This window comes from Xyrauchen texanus, chromosome 32 (assembly GCF_025860055.1).
Source record: "Xyrauchen texanus isolate HMW12.3.18 chromosome 32, RBS_HiC_50CHRs, whole genome shotgun sequence".
Lineage (NCBI taxonomy): Eukaryota > Metazoa > Chordata > Actinopteri > Cypriniformes > Catostomidae > Xyrauchen > Xyrauchen texanus.
Window position 1 is genome coordinate 34,806,275 of NC_068307.1, and position 19,655 is coordinate 34,825,929.

At 43.8% G+C, this 19,655-nt stretch overlaps 1 protein-coding gene across 2 annotated transcripts in view; it reads right to left on the reverse strand.

Moving 5' to 3' along the window:
* LOC127625724 (cyclin-dependent kinase 18-like) overlaps positions 1-19,655 on the reverse strand; it is a 108,506-nt gene that overhangs the window by 62,307 nt on the left and 26,544 nt on the right. For both annotated transcript variants that reach the window (XM_052101087.1, XM_052101086.1), the window contains exon 2: positions 8,190-8,325. In XM_052101087.1, coding sequence (XP_051957047.1) covers positions 8,190-8,307 — 118 coding nt within the window. In that variant the 5' untranslated portion in view covers positions 8,308-8,325. The remainder of the gene's footprint in view (positions 1-8,189; positions 8,326-19,655) is intronic.

The following is a 19,655-nucleotide window of genomic DNA, read 5'->3' on the forward strand; positions in this document are numbered from 1 at the left end:
TGCCACGCCCCCTTTTGTGAGTCTTGCTAGCGTGACTCACTAATCCTAGTCTCTTCTATAGTTAACCTAAAAACTTTGCAGGGATTGCTCTGTAAATTAAATTGAGAATATAACTAATGCATATATGCTATTTTAAATACTGTAGTATATGCCAGAGGCGTGACGTGTTAGTCTGTGAAAATACCGTGTCAGGCAGGCTACACAAATATTGATCTTGACATTGTTAGCTTCTTGTCTTTTTTTTACATGTCTTACACTGTACATTTAGATTAAAATATGTTATGTTGTAGGCTACAAGAAAATAGCCTTTATTAATTAATTATTAGTAGTTGTAGTGTCTCAGAAAATCTTGCTCATTGTCACAAAGCTCTTGTATACACTGAAGCGGCAGTTTAAGATAAACCCAGACCAGCGAACATCAAATAACTTTTGTCTGGTTAATACTTTTAAAGAAAATTTTCCTTGGCCATAAATCCATAATGTCAAATCAAATGAAAGGAACAAGGTGAATATGAATAACACACATTTATTAAAACATAGAAGAACAACAAATAAAGAACAGGAAAACGGAACAACACTCAGACCGAAACTCGGCATTAACATTTCACTTATAATTAGCAGCACAATTAACTTCAGCACAGGCTACAAAATAAATTATGTTATTGAAATATTGTAAAGTGGTCATATGAACTACACAAATGAACGTTTAAAAAATAATATGCAAAATCGAATAGCTCCAGAACGGATGGCTGAAAAATGCGTAAAGAAGTCTAATATCTTTCACCATAGACCATGTTTAAATTTCGATGTTTCTGGCCAGAAATACCAACATATTCACTTTATCTGGTTTTAATAAGCTGCGGATTGGAGTAACTACACTACCTGCTGTGCTGAAGACCCGCTCTGATGGAGTACTGGTAGCACATATGCACAGATATTTCCGTGCTAATCTTGCCATGAACGGAAACCTTTTGTCGTTCGCTTTTCCACCAAGTCAGCGGGTCCTCTTCCCCATCAATGGCCATTTCCTGCAGGTACATGGTCATTTCTGCCTCGACCTTTTGCTCATCAGTGAGTAAAATAACGAAATTATAGTTTTTAAGTGGAAAATAGTATTTATGTAAAGAGATATATTAAAATAAAAAGTGCACAACTCTTCTTAAGTGAAAGCTAAAAAAAATGCTTCACGTGTCGTGCAACCTACTGATAAAGCGCCGACGAGTCATTAGTTGGGTTAGTAAAATAACGAAATTATAATTTTTCATATAATTTTTGAAAATTATATGAAATTTTCCCTGTCAACATCGTCAACTGCCAATTTAGGGGACATCACCCAACCCTAGTTCCCTGTATATAACAGATATGTATTTTGTGGAATACATTTCAAAAGTAACCCTCCCAACCCTGCATATATATATATATATATAGTCTTATTGTGTATTTCTATATAATTTTTATTTTCTATTCACTTTATATGTTTGTTGCATTTTCTGAAATACACAGGGCCAAAAGTGCCCATAGTTGAAGAAACTCACAACGGTGAATCTTAAAGACGAAAGTGCAGAGAGCGATTGCATGTTACATATCAGAAGAGTTTACTGTCAGATAGTAATATTGGAGAGGTAAAATGGAAAGTCCTGCAGTCTGACCTGTTGTAATACATCCCCAGTGTACTGGCACAGGTCAAAAGGAATAATAGATATAGAGATGTCATATAACATCTCGATGCGAGTAGCTGTTTTTTTGCCAGGTTGAGTTTCCTGCGCTTTGTTCTGAAATGACTATCCGTGAAACCTTATTCAGCTGCCATTATTTGTGTTTGCCATCTCAGAGAGTTTGCTGTCGACCCTTAATATCTGAGTATTTGTGTGCCCTACTTTTTGGAGGCCCCGAGGCCCATACATCTCTCTGCCTGAGCCACTTTCTCCCACCGGACTCCAGCAGAGTCTGTCTGTATGCCTAATACACATATATCAGGTCTATTATTAACGTACCAACTTCTCTGTGATCTTCCAAGAGCTCATACGTAAGTCCCATAAGGAATTGCATTTGAGGCTCACTACCTATTTAAAACTTTTAAAGGTTTTTTAAAGCTATTATATAAAAGCTACTTTGACTCACATGAGGGCATAAATCAGTTGGTGAACTACTTGCTGCTGTGGGAATTTGGATTGGTATGGGAGATAGTATTGATATGATATTGCTAGGCAACCAAAGAATAATTAAGCTTGAAAATGCGAAATTAAACATTGCTGTCCTGAATCGAAGGCACCCTACTTTCTGCCCAGACAGTCAATGACTTAACAGATAGCATATTTGCGTGAAGGTACCTACAAAGTTTGAACTTTCCTAATGTCATCGTTTTCCAAAGTATGCGTTAATGGAGAGCTTTTTCGAAAGTCTCAGTGTTCAGTGCCGTTCCAGTTTGGTTAAGAGCTATAAACATAGCAAAAATAACGTTTTCAATTGAAAACGCATTCGTCTATTTTTGTTTGTTTTAAGGTTCCTAACATCTTTTTCTAAAGTATTATTTAAAAGAACGGTTTTTTTTATATATATAGTTTGAAAACTCTACCAAAATCGTATTAGTATGGACTTTTCTTGCAATGTGCAATTAAAAGCTATTTGTGCAAACATACAGTAGACATTTAAAAACCTGGTTCTTTGTTCCACTGTTCGACGATTAGTTTTCATTCTTATCTCTGAGCAGAACTGTCCAGGCACAGCAGTCCTTGACGTTTTTCATCAAAAGTGAAAACACATTTCATTCATGCCTGGCCAGAGAACTGCACAACAGCTGGTGATTATTTTTATGACTCGTAATGAGATGCATCTCTTTTCAGTTCTGCCTAACACATTTTGCAAACTGCTCAATGAGCTTTTTGGTGTGCTTGTAAAAAAGGTCTGTGTGTGTGTCTGGGTGTTTAATTATGTTAGAACCTCCAAGGAATCTGTTGAAAAAAGCCATTTTGGAAGAATTATCATTAAATATAGCTTACATTTCTTTGGTAATCAAAAAGCACTTGTTAACCAAAAGAGTGCCTCCGACATTTGCATGATGACTTCATCATGGGAGGCACTCTATGGAGAATTACTTGCATCGCGATTAGCGATACATCACAAATATAATGAGAAAATGAGGGAAGACGTGCTGCCAGGAGGAAATATGAGACTTGCCTCTGTAACATGAATCAGATCGGATCGCCACATTAACCTTGCCAAAATTGAGTTATAATAATCTAAGGTTGGGAATTATAAACTGGGGTCCAAGGACCATCAGGGCTCCACAAAAATTACCAAGGGGTCTGTGGAAATTTTGGAGAATTGTTTTAATGAGTTAACATTTACCAAATGTGATATTACTGATTTGCTCATAAGTTTAACATGCCCCTTGCAGAATCTGCCAGATGTTTTTCATTTTCATAAAAAAATTAAAAAATAAAATGTATTATTGCCCTGATGTAGCTATAGTGGCACAACAGATATTTACAAACTAATAATTGAATTTACACAAACTTTCCTTTTTAATAGTTTACATACCCTTGTTTCTCATACACAACTATAATGCTACAAGCAAGTGATACTAATTACAACATACAATATTGGGAACCAAGCATGTGTAAACAGGATAATTTGTGTAATATAAGTTTATTATTTTGTCTTGTGGAATATACTCCAATATATGTTATGCAGCTAAATGTCTTACAGATTCTGCAAGGGATAGGTAAACGTATGAGCACAGCTGTACATAGGGAAGCAAATTGGAATCGAGTGTTTGATTTCAAAGTGCTTTCAACCGCTGCTTTTTCTCCCTGACCAGGTTGGTGCACACTTGCCACGCTTGGCTTGGAGGTTCATTTGCAGCTGGAGGGAAGGTGACGATGTAAATCTATGACAATTGCTTGCAAATCTCCTCCCTGTCTGTCTTCAAATTCACTCCCTCCTTCCAAACTCCATCCAGCTACAGCTGTCACTGTCGCCTCTCTTGGTGGAGGCAACAGCATACCGTCCTCTGAGCCAATCAGTGTAGCTGGCCCATGATGGGGAAAAATTGGTTGTTGTGGAAACAGCTGCCTCAAACAGACAGCTGAGGAGCCTGAATGCTCCCCAAACAAATGTTTCATTCCCAGCATGCACCTAGGGCTAAATCCCTGTCCTACCACTGACTGAAGGTTCAATGCACAGTTTCATTTCTTAGTATGTGTTTATTTAGCATGCCTCATGTAGCCAGAGTTTTGACTTTTGACAAAGTCTGGTGCATTTCGCAAGCTTATTTTGACCAAGAACCTTCAAGAATCTTCAGAGTAGTAATACTTTTCAAATTGTTCTATTTATATAATTTATATACATGTAAAAAATGGCACTGTACATATTTTTGCAGTCAGTAAAAACATCAAACTCATCAAATAGCCATGTGTAATATGTTGTTGGAAAGCTCTCAATGAGTAGAAGCACAATGTTACATATGGCCACCAAGAGATGGTGGCAACTAAATGACACAGACTCAAATGATGCAGTCTCATTGAGTCAAGTGGCACTAATTCTGTGAAAATTACTAAAGTCATGTGTGCTTGCTATGCAAACCTTTAGTCATTGTTTTGTTTGCATGTGTAATTATTTGTTTGGAGGGGCTTTTGGGCACATGGTGATGTTTTTAGACACTATGAAAAATTATTCTTGTAATGCTATAACTTTTGATACAAACATTTTCTCAGATACAGTTGAAATGATTGGAAACAAAACAAACATATTTTTTCAGAGCCACCTTATTTACACCCAGAGATATATAATGTAAAATAAGAAAAATAAGTAAACAAAAAAGTATATACAGTTTATTTGTGATATTTCAGAAGTTCTTAGGCTGAGAGTGTCAGAATGTATCATAATCTATATAATTGAAAAACATTTTTTTTAATGTTTTCTTCACAATGATACCAAACACTTGACCCTCCATGAGTTATAAGCCTTTTATTTTGGGGTATGCCATTGAAACAGGAAATCTTTAAAAACATCTTCAGCGCTTAAAGGGTTAAATGGTAACTTTAAGGGTTACTTAAATTTACTTAGTTACTTAAATTTAGAGAAGGTTGTAGCTTTGCAAGCTACAGTATCCCAAACACTGCAAAGAATAATCTACATGATGACACGGGAAATTGAAATAACACTTCCAAATGGTCATTTACCTTGAATACCCATTCTGCCTAACTACTGTCAAGCACCATCCACCATCAGACATTTTTGCAGAAATTAAAATGTGTTCACCTTTGTGGTGCTTCTTGGACAATCTCCAAGACATGGGTTCTGGTCCCAGAGAAACCAGGAAGTAATAGTAATGCACATAACCATGGTGAGTGGAATTCAGAGGCTGCAATTTCGCTCTAAAATACAAATTTTACTTCACTGACGTTTAGGTTTAGGTTTAGGGTTGGGGTTAGGGTTAGGGAGTAAGAGTAATAAAATATTAATTCCTGTTGACTGCATGACATCATTATAACTGAAAATATAACTTGCTTTTGATGCCACCCTGTCACATTTCATTAACACTTCCAGCTATAAATTTCAGTAGGCAAAGACCGATTTCAGGAGCAGAATTTTTGAACCTCTGTCACAGAATTCACAGTGTGATCTAGCAGTATACAGTTCTGTTTGCTGATATCTAGTTTACTTGCTTCTAAGTGACCCAAACAAAACTCTGCTTATGTGTTTAAGATTTGATGCCACAAACTTGACAAACTTTGGCAAATCCAATGATTCTTTCCAATACTGTTTACTGCAGACTGTTTACAAAGCCTATGTGCCCTCACTCTCAGAAATTGCGTAACGTCAACCAATCCCATTGGAACTAGTCATCACTTGCAGTTTTTTTAAACAACATACAGATGGTGTGCGAATGGACTGTAGGCTTAATCATTAATTATGTTCACTTTCAAATCCCAATTACAAAAATATGTTGTGTTCTGTGACTTGTTCACATGGAGATGAATGGAATTTGAAATAAAGAGAGTCTTTCTTTTGAGTTATAAACCAGCATTATCGATTGTCCCCAAAATAGATATGTATTTTTGTTTTATATTGCAACACCACAGGTGTGCGAAACCCCCCTGAAGATCTTCACGGAGTCTTAAATTCTTAAAGTGGTTTTGCTTGTACTCTTTTACTTGAAATTCGATTTAATATTGACTTATGAAGGCAGTAGCACCATAGAGCCAGACAGGACAGCAGAATAGTGTTATTACCTCTGTATTAATAATGTAGGCACAAAGATAACCACAACCGCAATTTAAGTTGAGACGTTTGGTCATATGAGCGCAGATGCTGGAGGGCCAGGAACTTGTTTCCTCATCATCTCCTCTGGAGTAACTCTGACCCCTGGAGATCTACACAGGCTGGTAGATCCACCAAATCCCCTCACATTACTTTTCCATCTCTTAGAAGCACTTATGAGCTTCTAACTCTCCATGTGTCTTTGTGATATCCTACTCCGTTTGAAAAGAGTTGGCTTCCAGCAACCCCACTCAAGTCAACATGAAATCAAAATTGACCCCATTTAATTTTTTAATACATGTTTATGGTCTTATTGCCAAGATTCATATGTGCATGTCATTCTTAAGCAGTCTGTTTTCCATCCATCCATCCATCCATCCATCTTATAAAGCCGCTTATCCTATACAGGGTCACGGGTAGTGCTGGAGCCTATCCCAGCTGTCTCGGGCCAAAGGCAGGGAAACACCCTGGACAGGTGGCCAGTTTGTTTTCATATTTCTTAAATCAAATTAAATCACTTTTCCATTTTGGATGACATCACCAAGCCCTCTTGTTTTTCAGCCACTCCCTTCCAAAAATGTGGCTCCATTCTGATATGTAACAGCCCCTTTTCCAGACTGATCTCACGCAAATTCGACAACAGTATATTTAACAGTATTAAATCAAAATTTAAGCTGCTAAATTCAGTCTTTGCTTACCAAAATTCATACGACTGCCCCCAGTGGCCAAAGCTAGAAATGTTGTTGAACATATTGGCACATGTAAGCTCTAGTTTCCAGGAGACATGTCCACAGAGTGGTGCCAAAAGCTAACTGCATTTTTAGTTGTAAATGATGTAAACAAGAATGGATATTTTATTAAGCATTTTCCATAATTTAAACCTAATGGTCAATGGAGTAAAAATGTAATTCTAAACCAAAGGTATTCTTCTAATTTAATGCAAAATCTCAGCGTCTCTTGAGGAGTTTAGAACCATACAGATATCTTATCTCCTGACCTCCCCACTTATGCGTTCTTGACTTGCTAATTCACTGTTGTTGTTTTTACCTTCGTCTCCTGATGTTTCCTGGTGATTACATGTTCTTCTATTGCTTCTTTGTGACAGCAACAGCTTAAATGTGAGTGATGCCACATTGTTGACACTCTAGGTGCATACGCAATTCATGTCTGACCAAAGTATACTTTAATTCCTGATTGATAAAATCAAGTCTTGCCATAATTTTTTCTCATCGAAAATCCTGTTTCACTGTGAAATACGTTCCACATTATGGAAGTCAAATTTATTGAGAATGCCATTTCATGGTCACTTGAAATAATAATTAAAAAAAAGTTTGGTTTTCATAATCTTTCATCAAAACAATAATTTCTGTACCTCTGAATGAGTTTTCCTTTATGCTGATGTTACCAAGGCCATGTGGGTGGGTAAAATATTAACCAATAATATCACAGCCCACTTTTCGGCATCCAATCAAATGGGGATGGATAAAATCAAGTCTGCTTTACAATAGGTTTTACTGAATATACTGTTACATTTTCACTCAGAAGTATGTCACATTCCATTGTAAATGCTGTTTCATATTGTCTTTAGGAACCTAACAATTGTACCACTCATATTCACACTTTATGCCTGGATTTAATGATTTTAAAAGACCGGAACAGATGTAACAACCCACCAAAGAATTATACGCAATTGTTTTGCACATCAGTTTCAAGTAAAAGTGTCTAAATCAAGTTGAAATGTGTTTTTGTATTAGATTCTGTAATACAAGCTATGAGCACACTTGATTATGCACACCTATAATACAAAACAAACCATTAATACTGTGTAAATTAGATTAGTGTGTATGACAGAATAAGTTCTAAATTAGTTTGGACATCTTGCGCTGTGAATTGGAGAAAATTGAATATTGAGAGAAACGTCGTACCATCATTGCAGCGGATGTTGAGCTGGTTTATCTGTTCCGTAAATTCATTCTCCTCTATTGTCTCTGTTCGTGGCACGGAGAGTGAGAAACGCCTCTTGAAGTTCTTCATCTTGTTCATCTCACTTGACCAGAATTCCTGTGGGGATGCAAGAACAGTTTGAATTAATGTCCACATGTGCTATTTTTATTTATTTCTTTCGAACTTGAGAAGAGGTCATTCATCTTGTTTTGTGCAAACACAAGTTGTTAAAATATTATGTGCCTCTCACAGTGTCTGCTCTCGTGCTCTTGTTGTTTTCTCTCTTTCAAATGTCAATGAATTTAATATGAAGTGGTTACATTGAGTCGTGCTGCAATTAATGTTTACAGATTTTCACCATGTTTTGCCTCTGTTCTGTCATCACTGGCTGCTTTTACTTACAGTAAAAGTGCTAAATTCAGTGTTCATTACACAAAGAATTACTTCATTTTAAACAGTACATTTCATGGAAAACAGAGGGGCGAATTCAAAAGACAGTTGCTCCATTTTTGCACGTGTTATTTCAGTCTTATTCACTAACCACCCCATTTATTTTATTGTCTTAAGCAGATGTTTGAATCCACTGAAAGACTTTCTTGTGATGCTTCACAGCTCAGTAGGTGGTGCTAATGCACCAAAAGCTGGATTGCCAATTGCCAATAAACATCACAAGAAGAAACACTTTCTTACATTTGACAGCACTATGGATTATGAAGAAAGCAATTCATTATTAGTGAATTCCCCCCAGAATGTTCTTTGCGTTTTACCAATAAAATGCTCCTAAACAAATCCACACAGTCGTTTTATTGAAACTGCAGAGTTGTTCAGAGGTTGTAACGCTCATAATGTCATAACTATGAGCCCATATAGGGTGGCTGTGGCTCAGGTGGTGAGTGGGTTGTCCACTAATCACAGGGTTGGCGGTTCGATTCCTGGCCCACACGACTCCACATGCCGAAGTGTCCTTGGGCAAGACGCTGGACACCAAGTTGCTCCTAATGGCAGGCTAGCGCCTTGCATGGCAGCCCTGCCGTCATTGGTGTGTGAATGTGTGTGTGAATGGGTGAATGAGACGTAGTGTAAAGCGCTTTGAATACCACTAAGGTTAAAAAGGCGCTATATAAGTCCAGACCATTTACCATATAACCACTCATATTTACATAACAATGCTAATTCAGTATTCACTAACTAGGCCAGCCCTGATGATCGACAGTGTGATCTACGTTGGTATGCTAAGATTAGCAAATCAAATCTTTTAGCACTTTTATGCATAAAAAATCCAGCAAACACACCATAAATATATGACTAATTGTATACAAATGTATACAAATTTTTGTCCATTGAAATACTCTCTAGAGTGAGAAGATCACCTCCCCCTAAATTGTAAATACCACCTGCCTCCTACTAGCAAAAATGAAATCATATTCTGCAACATGTCTTCATTTGCGTTAACGCTCATATTACATTTCCTTTCCCAACTACTAGTTCCCCTTCTGTCGCTCTCTCCACATTGTGTCGGAGAAGCGACACTAGGGGTCTCTCTTCAGCGCCGATATTCACCTCTGACCTATTGAAAAGGGCCAATGAGAGTTGGCAGTCAGTATTTGCATACCCCGCCCCCACATACGGGTATTTAAGGGGGGCAAATACGGAAGTTTAGTCAGAAAATTTCTTCGGAGCCGATGGTCTGTTTGCAGTCTGCTGCGAGAATACAGAAGCCTGAACATTCCCGTTTCTCTGACGATCTGCCTGCTGTTGGATTTGACGGCGCACAACAGCGGCTTTCTCCTACTTTGCACGGCGTGCATTGTTGCCCCTGAGCGCTTCGACAGCGCAGACACACACACACACACACTGTGTATTAAAAGAGCAAATTTCCCTAAAAGAGCAAATTTCTCTAAAAGAGCAACACAGCGGCGTTGAACGTCCTTTTCAGGACGCGTCTTTTTCAAGATGCCCTTCCGCCCCTGTGTTGTTCCTGGATGCGGTAGAAGCCTCTCTGCTTCAGATGGCCACAGGCACTGTCTCGTGTGTTTGGGCCGCGATCATGCAAAAATAATGATCGTGGCGTTTGTGGATGGTTCATGTTCTCACTGCGAGAACATGACCATGACCATGTTGCGTTCGCGGCTTGCTTTCAACAGAAGGCAAGCCACCCCAGCTGCACCCCGCATTGCTCCTTCTTCCCACGGGATTGAGGACGATGCGGTTGGCGCTGGGGGCGATTTGGGGGCGGCAGCGGGTAGCCCCCCGCGAACCTCCCGTTCCCCGACACGCTCGCTGGTCCCCGTCCAAGCTCGCGGCGATAGCGGCTCGCCTCACGGCCTGGCCATCTATCCTCCCGAGTCCGAAGCAGATGAGCTCGCCGCTGCATTGGAGAGTGTGATGTTTGATGCCGAGGACTCCCCTGGACTGCCGCCTTCGGGCCAGCAGGCCCAGGCTGAGGCCGACGCTCAGATGTCCGACATGCTTTCCCGGGCCGCCGCGAGCGTGTGGTTGGACTGGAACCCTCCGTCCTCCCCACAGCCTTCGCGGTGATTGGTTCCTGGGGGCAGCGCGCCGTTCGCGGCCTCGCATCCCCCCGGTCCCGTTTTTCCCGGAGGTGCATGATGAGCTGACGTCTACGTGGAGAGCCCCGCTCTCTGCTCGTCTAGGTGCCACCCGCTCCACTCTCTCCACCCGCGACGGCAGAGAGCGCCACGGATACGGCTCGATTCCCCAGGTCGATAGGGCAGTTGCGTACCATCTATGCCCCGGTAGCCCTACCTCTTGGCGTGGTCGCCCCGTACTCCCATCCAAGCCCTGTAGGACAACATCCTCGCTCAACGCGAAGGCCTACAGTGCGGCTGGACGCGCTGCCTCCGCCCTGCATGCGATGGCCCTCCTGCAAGTCCACCAGGCCAAAGCTCTCAGAAACATGCACGGGGGTGGACCTGATCCTGATGTGCTGCAGGAACTGCGCTCAGCGACCGACCTCGCCCTGAGAGCGACGAAGGCCACAGCGCAGGCACTCGGACAGACGATGGCCACCCTAGTGGTCCAGGAATGCCATCTTTGGCTTAACCTGGTAAAGATGCGTGAGGCTGATAAGAACCGCTTCCTGGACGCACCTGTCTCCCAGATTGGCCTTTTCGGCGACACCGTCGAGGACTTCGCCCAACAGTTCTCCGCGGTGAAGAAGCAGACGGAGGCCATCAGTCACATCATGCCCCGCCGCAGACCTGCCGCTACGGGCCCCGCCCCGTCTGCCCGCCGAGGGCATCCCCCTGCGAAGAAACCAGCTCCTGCTCCGCCTCAACCCGGGCCCAGCTCTCAGCCCCAGCGTGGAGCACCCCGCAGGTGGCGCACGCCCCCTGTCTCACGAACCCCCTCTAGGACCCAGAAGGCTCCCAAGCGTTCCTGAGACAGCCGACCCAGAGCCGAAGACGTTAGCTCCGGAGGTGGTAAGACCGCTCCGTCCCCCGGTGGAGGGCCGGGAGGAGAATCCTTTGTTTTTTCATTTGCCACACCCCCTGACGGGGCTGTGGTACCCACATTCTCAATAAAAGAGCTATTTCCTTTGCCCCTGGGTCACCTGGCCCGAAAATGCCGTTCTCACGGCAATCTGCTTTCAGATTACGACAGTCCCGGTACACCGGACGCGGCGATCCTGCCTTCCGCCTGCCCACGACTGTCCCCCGGCCGGCCGGTTCAGACGAGTCCAGAGGACGCCAGCATCAGACCTCCTCCTCAGTCACGAACCCGCCCACTGCCGGGTGCGCGGAGCAAGGTAAGTGCTTTGAGTCTATTCTCAGCACCTCAGCCTCAGGCCGCAACGAAGCCACCCGACGCTGCACTACCTGTTCTGCCCCGCTGCGAGGCCCCGCCGGGTACGTCCAAAATACTCGTCCCTTTGGTGCCCCTAGCGCAGAGCTGGGAAGCATGGCTTTCGCTTCCCAATGCATCATGCTGGCTGCACCAGACCATTCGACTCGGTTACGCAATTTAGTTTGCCCGGCTCCCGCCCCCCTTCAGGGGCGTCCGCTTTTCCGCAGTACACGGCGAGCATGCCAGTTCCCTGCGCACGGAAATCGCGACCCTCTTAGCCAAGGGTGCGGTGGAGCCCGTCCCTCCAACAAAAATGAGGAAGGGTTTGTACAGCCCTTACTTCATTTTACCCAAGAAAGGCGGCGGCTTACAACCAATCCTGGACCTGCGAGTTTTCAATCGGGCCTTGTTAAAACTCCCGTTAAAAATGCTCACGCAGAGAAATATTCTGGCTGCCGTTCAGCATCTAGATTGGTTCGCAGCGGTAGACCTGAAGGACGCGTACTTCCACGTCTCAATTCTGCCACGACACCGACCCTTCTTACGGTTCGCGTTCGACGGCCAGGCGTTTCAGTACAAAGTCCTCCCCTTCGGCCTGTCTCTGTCCCCTCGCATCTTCACGAAGGTCGCAGAGGCGGCCCTTGCCCCGCTACGAGTAGCCGGTTGCTGACCGTCCTTCTTGCTCTCAGGAAGTTCCTCTCGTTAGTTCGGGACAAACATGTCCTCGTGAGATCGGACAGCACCACGGTGGTGGCGTACATAAATCGCCAAGGCGGCGTACGCTCCCGCCACATGTCACAACTTGCCCGCCGTCTCCTCCTATGGAGCCAGCAGCGACTCAAGTCGCTGCATGCCACTTACATCCCCGGCAAGCTCAACGTCGTAGCAGATGCGCTATCACAACAACGCCTGCCCGGCGGGGAGTGGAGGCTTCACCCCCAGTCGGTCCAGCTGATTTGGGAACGGTTTGGCAAGGCCCAGGTAGACCTGTTTGCCTCCCAGGAAACCTCTCACTGCCCGCTCTGGTACGCCCTAACGGAGGCTCCCCTCAGGACAGACGCGCTGGCACACAGCTGGCCCTCGGGGCTGCGCAAGTACGCATTTCCCCCAGTGAGCCTTCTTGCACCGGTGCTGTGCAAGGTCAGGGAGGATGAGGAGCAAGTCACGTTAGTGGCCCCCTACTGGCCCAATCGGACTTGGTTCTCGGAACTCAGACTTCTCGCGACAGCTCCTCCCTGGCGAATTCCCCTGAGAAAGGACCTCCTCTCTCAGGGCCGGGGCACGCTCTGGCACCCGCGCCTAGACCTCTGGAACCTCCACGTCTGGTCCCTGGACGGGATGCGGAAGAGCTAGCCGGCTTACCGGCGACCGTTGTGAATACAATCAACCAAGCCAGAGCCCCCTCTACCAGGCACCTTTATGCCCTAAAGTGGCGCTTGTTCGCAGATTGGTGTTTTTCCCAAACTGAAGACCCGCAGAGATGTGCAATCAAGTCAGTGCTCCTGTTCCTGCAGGAGAGGCTGGACAGGAGGCTGTCCCCGTCCACCCTCAAGGTGTATGTTGCCGCCATTGCCGCCCACCACGATCCTGTAGACGGCAAGTCTTTGGGTAAGCACGACCTGATCCTCAGGTTCCTGAGAGGTTGAATCCCTCCCGGCCAGGCCTAGTTCCCTCCTGGGATCTCTCGGTAGTCTTGGCAGGACTCCAGAGACCTCCCTTCGAGCCGCTTGAATCAATTGGACTCAGGGCCCTCTCTCTTAAGACGGCCCTGCTGATCGCGCTCGCCTCTATCAAGAGGGTCGGGGACCTGCAAGCATTCTCTGTCAGCGACACTTGCCTGGAGTTCGGTCCAGGAGATACGTCTGTGATCCTAAGACCACGACCGGGCTATGTGCCCAAGGTTCCTACCACACCCTTCCGAGATCAGGTAGTGAACCTGCAAGCGCTGCCCCGGGAGGAGGCAGACCCAGCCCTTTCGTTGCTATGTCCAGTGCACGCCCTGCACATTTACCTGGACCGCACACAGAGCACCAGACGCTCTGAGCAGCTCTTTGTCTGCTTTGGGGGACGGCAGAAAGGGAATGCCGTCTCTAAACAGAGGCTCGCCCACTGGGTTGTCGACGCCATCACGCTGGCTTATCACACCCAGGCCGTGCCCCTACCCTTGCGGGTCTGAGCTCACTCAACAAGGGGTGTTGCGTCCTCGTGGGCACTGGCCAGGGTCACCTCCCTAGCAGACATCTGTAGAGCCGTGGGTTGGGCAACACCCAACACCTTCGTGAGGTTTTACAACCTCCGCGTTGAGTCGGTTGCATCTCGTGTTTTGTCAGGTCCGAGCCCGTGGAACTCGGTAACACGTAGACCGACCAGCCGGTTGGATCGCTTGCGCCCAGCGCCCTTTTCCTGACGTCAAGGTAAAGTAGTGCGCCTTCTTCCCAGGGCGCCCCACTCTGAGTCGGGACCCTGGTCGATTCCTCCCCAGCCCTCTGGGTCCGCGGTTCAGCGGAGGAACTCGCCGACCCAAGCCACTGTGGGTACCCTGATGGCTACCCTGTACTGGTATAGGTGCTCCACAGGTAAGGCCTCCTGCTCGGACTCCCCCTGTGTGTAATTCCACGGTTCTGTCCGCTTACGAGCGGACCCCCGTGTCTCCCTTAGGCAGTTACAGCTGCCCCGGTCGCCGTGCTGTAGCAACTCCCCCCTTTCGAGGCTGGATCTACCACCGCACCATACTTTCCACACGAGCTTTTCCTCCCCGAGAAAAAGGGCAGATGTGGTCTCCGCAGGGTCTGGGATAAGACCCCCTTCCCTATATGCGTGTAAGGGCCCCGGCCGTGATTGCTCTATGCGAGAAACATAGAGAGAAAAGAGGCCCAGCCAGGCTGGCCCGTTCCCATGTTGGCAAACATCGCCTTGTTCCCCCCCTAGGGTAACTAGAAGGATTCCGATGTTCTTATGGGGCATTGGGGAAGGGTACGTGCAGCCAGGTACAGACGATGCGCGGCACTGGATGAAATCCCTGCCCGCCTCTGTATCGGCGGTTCACATACACGGTTCAGCGCATGGCAAGATTGGAATGGGTCCCCTAGTGTCGCTTCTCCGACACAACGTGGAGAGAGCGACAGAAGGGGAACGTTTGGTTACGTATGTAACCTCCGTTCCCCGAGGGAGGGAACGACACGTTGTGTCTTTCCTCCGCCATGTCGCTGAACCGAGCCACTGTTGTGGCCGGACCATTTCCGGCTCCTCAGAAAAATCCTGACTAAACTTCCGTATTTGCCCCGCTTAAATACCCGTATGCAGGGGTGGGGTATGCAAATACTGACTGCCAACTCTCATTGGCCCTTTTCAGTAGGTCAGAGGTGAATATCGGCGCTCAAGAGAGACCCCTAGTGTCGCTTCTCCGACACAACGTGTCGTTCCCTCCCTCGGGGAATGGAGTTTACGTAACCAAACGATTTTTTATTATATCCTACCCTATTATATTTCCTTTTCCACATCAATTGGTTGTGAAGACAGTGGCTGGAATATATTGATTTTGAAATGTGGTTTTAGGCCCCTTCCACACTAATCCATTTTTGTCTGACAATTAATTGATATTACCACATTTACGCCTACTCATACACACTAGAGTGTTGTTTTCCTCCACTGAAAATGGAGACATTAACAAATGCTGTCCATACAGTAACTGCAAAATTATGATGTTTGGAAACTGAAAACCAAAAATGAATAGTGTGGACATGGTCTTAGTCCATGGTTCAAGCTGTGTTTTTTTTTTTGTGACTGTAAAGTAAACTACAGGATATTGGCTATTTAAGAAAATTGACATTATGTCCTGCCCCAAAATCCTGTTTCAATAGGTCCTTAAAGGTACAGTAGCAACAACAACTCTATATAATCAAATGACAGAATTTTACATCTGCAGTTCTACTCAGTCTCACTACAGCTTGTCAAACTCTTTCATTCTTTTTCTCCATTCCTACGTTACCAGGCAGTGTGGTTGCTAAGGGCTCCACTGCCGTTCGTTTAATTCTGGGTGTGAGATTGCACTGTCTGCTTTACTAATTAATTTGAAATCAAAGTGGGAGACTAGCCAATACTCTTATTGCAATTAGCATCAGCTAACCGCAAAATAACTGTTTGTCAAAGCACCCTGTGAAACAAAAGTAGAAAACTAAAAAAGTTCCCTTGTCCTCCGTGCTGGTTTTGTCTGTGCTTTTCCCTCAAACTAATTTCCTTGCTTGCTTTCGCCTCCACTTATTAGGGTGGGTGTTTTTTGATAAGGATAACAATTTAGTCTCCCTGTCTTTGAAACACGACTCTCTTAAGACAGTAATTGTTTCGTGCAGTCCTGTCATTAAGTTCATGATGCGCAGACCCCAATCTGTCTGAATAATCTCATCTACTAGCTTATAATGGTAGGCTAGTGGCTTTGATATGGAACAAAATTTGACACAATGTTCTGCTAAAAATCCAGTGGTGTTTCGGTTGTTTGAACAAATCTTTTAAGTAAATGAATCGTTGTTGCTCACTTCCATGCACTCACTCATAAGTCATTTATTTGGCTATGTTCAGAATAGCTGACTATTTTCATATACCCTGTAATCAAACTCATTTTGCCAAATTACTGACAAGCGCATTTCCCCATCAGACGTTTTTACATCAGATCAAATCTGTTTACCTCTCCCCGTGGGAGAAAGGAACTGATAGTGTGTTGTACGAGCAATCTCAGAGACAAAGATTTTAGCCACATAGAAACCAGGAAGTAATGGCATTCACATAAACAGTGGTGAGCACAATTCTTAGGTTAAAACATTTTTCACTCCACTTACAGTTAGGTTTAGGGATGGGGTTTTGGTAAGGATGTATGGTTAATAAAAAATTGATTTCTGTTGACTGTATTAAATAATTTACAACTAAAACAACTCACTTTTAGCACCACTATGGATATTTCACCTGGAAACTGGTGCTCACACTTTTCAATTAGTTTTACATCACTTCCAGCTTTGGCTACTGGGGGCAGTGGTTCGAAGTTTGGTAAGCACAGACTGATTTCAGCTGATGAACTTTCGACCTATCCACATGCTGCGAAGCAGAAGTCGTCATAGTTGGCTAAACTTGAATTTCGTTGAATGGGTATGCTTTACAGCTTTGCTAAATAAGATATAAATATACAGTTCTAGATAACATCAGTAAGAAGAGAGAAACAGTCTGAATTGTTTGATGGTAAATGGTAAATGGTCTGCTCTTATATCAGCGCTTTTTTCTAACCTCAGAGGTTACCAAAGCGCTTTACACTGTGTTCCAATCACCCATTCACACACACATTCATACACCAATGGTGGCAGTTTGACACTCCCTCAGATGCCGTTAGAAGCCTCATCGCAGCTATGGTAACTGATTTTTAAAAACTTATTCTAGGGTAATATAATACAAAGTACAATGTTATAAATTTACACTAAGTATTCTTAAAATTGGAAATATAAAAAGTTTGCTACATTTACTTTGTTAAAGAAGGCGGAAACGCGTCATAACAGGTCTGTGAAAAGGGTCCAGTGTTGCCAAATTCTCAGTGCGAACACAGTGTCTTCTGGTAAAGTCCAGTGGTATTTCGGTTGTTTGAACAAATCTTTTAAAGGTGAATTTATGTCAAAATAAGTACTACTATCACAGTTTATTGTTCATTGACAACTATAAGTAAGCCACTCGTGGGTTTGCCTTCATCAAAAGTATAAACATTGAGACTACCTCCAAACGTTGATGTTTATATTTTCTGACCACCCTTACAAAAAATTGTATCTAGCTGCAAACTTGCAGCAAATTTGCTGCTCAATATTTTAACATGCAAATAAGCTTTTGATTCGCCGCAATTGTTTGCCAGAAGTTTGTAGCACTTCGCTGGTAGTGGCTGAACTCCGGGAAAAATGTCGGCAAAAATGAACAGTTTGCCGCAAAGCTCAGTTGCATGTAAATATTGAAAGTGCCGAATTCTACCAAAATGGTCAGAAACAGAACTGGCCTTATGCTTTCTAATTACCAAGAAGAACCATACTACCTCCTGTGCTGGATCCCCTGCACCGTACACACAGCTGCCTTTCAATCCGGCAATGTTATCGGATGACCCGATTCCTCTGCCATGCTTTCTGTCCGGTGTTTTTATGTTATAGTGGTCTTGTTCATTATGACGTTAAAGGTTTATCACCTTTATTTGGTGATAAACCTTTAACGTCATAATGAATGGCGTATTTGTTCATAGGGAATCAGAGAGCGTGAAAGTTTTGTTGGCAAAGGTTGTTTGAAAGCATACTATATTATTGTAATTCCATTTGGTGCCACTAGTAGTGCAGAAATTACACATTTCACCTTTATAAAATTTACAATGCATTTGGCAGACGCTTTTATCCAAAGCGACTTAAAGTGCACTTATTACAGGGATAATCCCCCTGGAGCAACCTGGAGTTAAGTGCCTTACTCAAGGACACAATGGTGGTGGCTGTGGGGATTGAACCAGCAACCTTCTGATTACCAGTTATGTGCTTTAGCCCACTTCACCACCTCCACTCCTGAATCGTTTTTTTGTACTTTCATGAACTTTCACTCGTAAATAATTTATTTGGCTATGTTCGGAATAGCATACTATCATACTGCTCATACTATTTCATATAAAGTTTGCACAAGATAACTGGATGGAAAATACATTTTCAGAATGAGTCAAAATGGTGAACAGAATCAAAAGATTCAAGTCACCGAGATGACTCAAAATCTCCACTGTTAAAGTCCAGGGTAGCACAGAATGTAAGGAAAGATTATTAACTTGATTTTAAAGAGGCGTCAGCATTTCATAGCTCACTCGCATTAATCAAACACAGTGGCAATATATTTTATTGATGCTGTCTCTCAGAATTGGCTCTTCTGTATTCAATCCAAAATGTAATCCATGCGTATGACTGTAATTACATCTTGAACTCCAGGGACACCCCCAAAGATGTGAGGGTGTCAGAAACAGAAATTAACCGAATTATTCACAGAAGTGACCTACAGTATTCTCTGTCAAAACTTCTTTGGTGGATGATTTACCATTCATAATTTATTCCAATTCTTCTTTTGAAGGTGAATCTTTCTAATTCTGTTGCTCAAAATAAGTTTGCATTTATCTGACTTTGCCTATGTGCTGCCAACTTACTTGCGTTCAGAGATGCTTCATGTACTCTAAACTTGTTCCATTTGACCAACTCTGTTCGTTAGCCAATTGGCCTCCCAATTTTTTCTTTTTAATATTTTTTTTTGCTGCAAAAGTTCCTTCGGTTCAGTGGGGATGGCGATGACTCAAAATAGAGATAGCTATCCTATGACTGATGCAATCTCCTCCATATGCGTCTGAGGCGTCTGTGGAATACTCAGCATGGCTTATTTTGCACTTTGTAGACACTATGCTCAGTGGAGACATGACTTCTGTTTGACAGGGAATCTATTAATAAGTTTTTTTGTTTGGTCGGTGGGTTGGTGGCGTATGAAGGCCGAGGAACTCTGTGTTCCTGGAGTGGGCTGGTTTTTGTGGATCTGAGACACCAGGCCCTGCAGAATTTTACAGAACCTACATATGCGAAAAGTAATTTAAAAATGACCGGTGCATTGAGTTC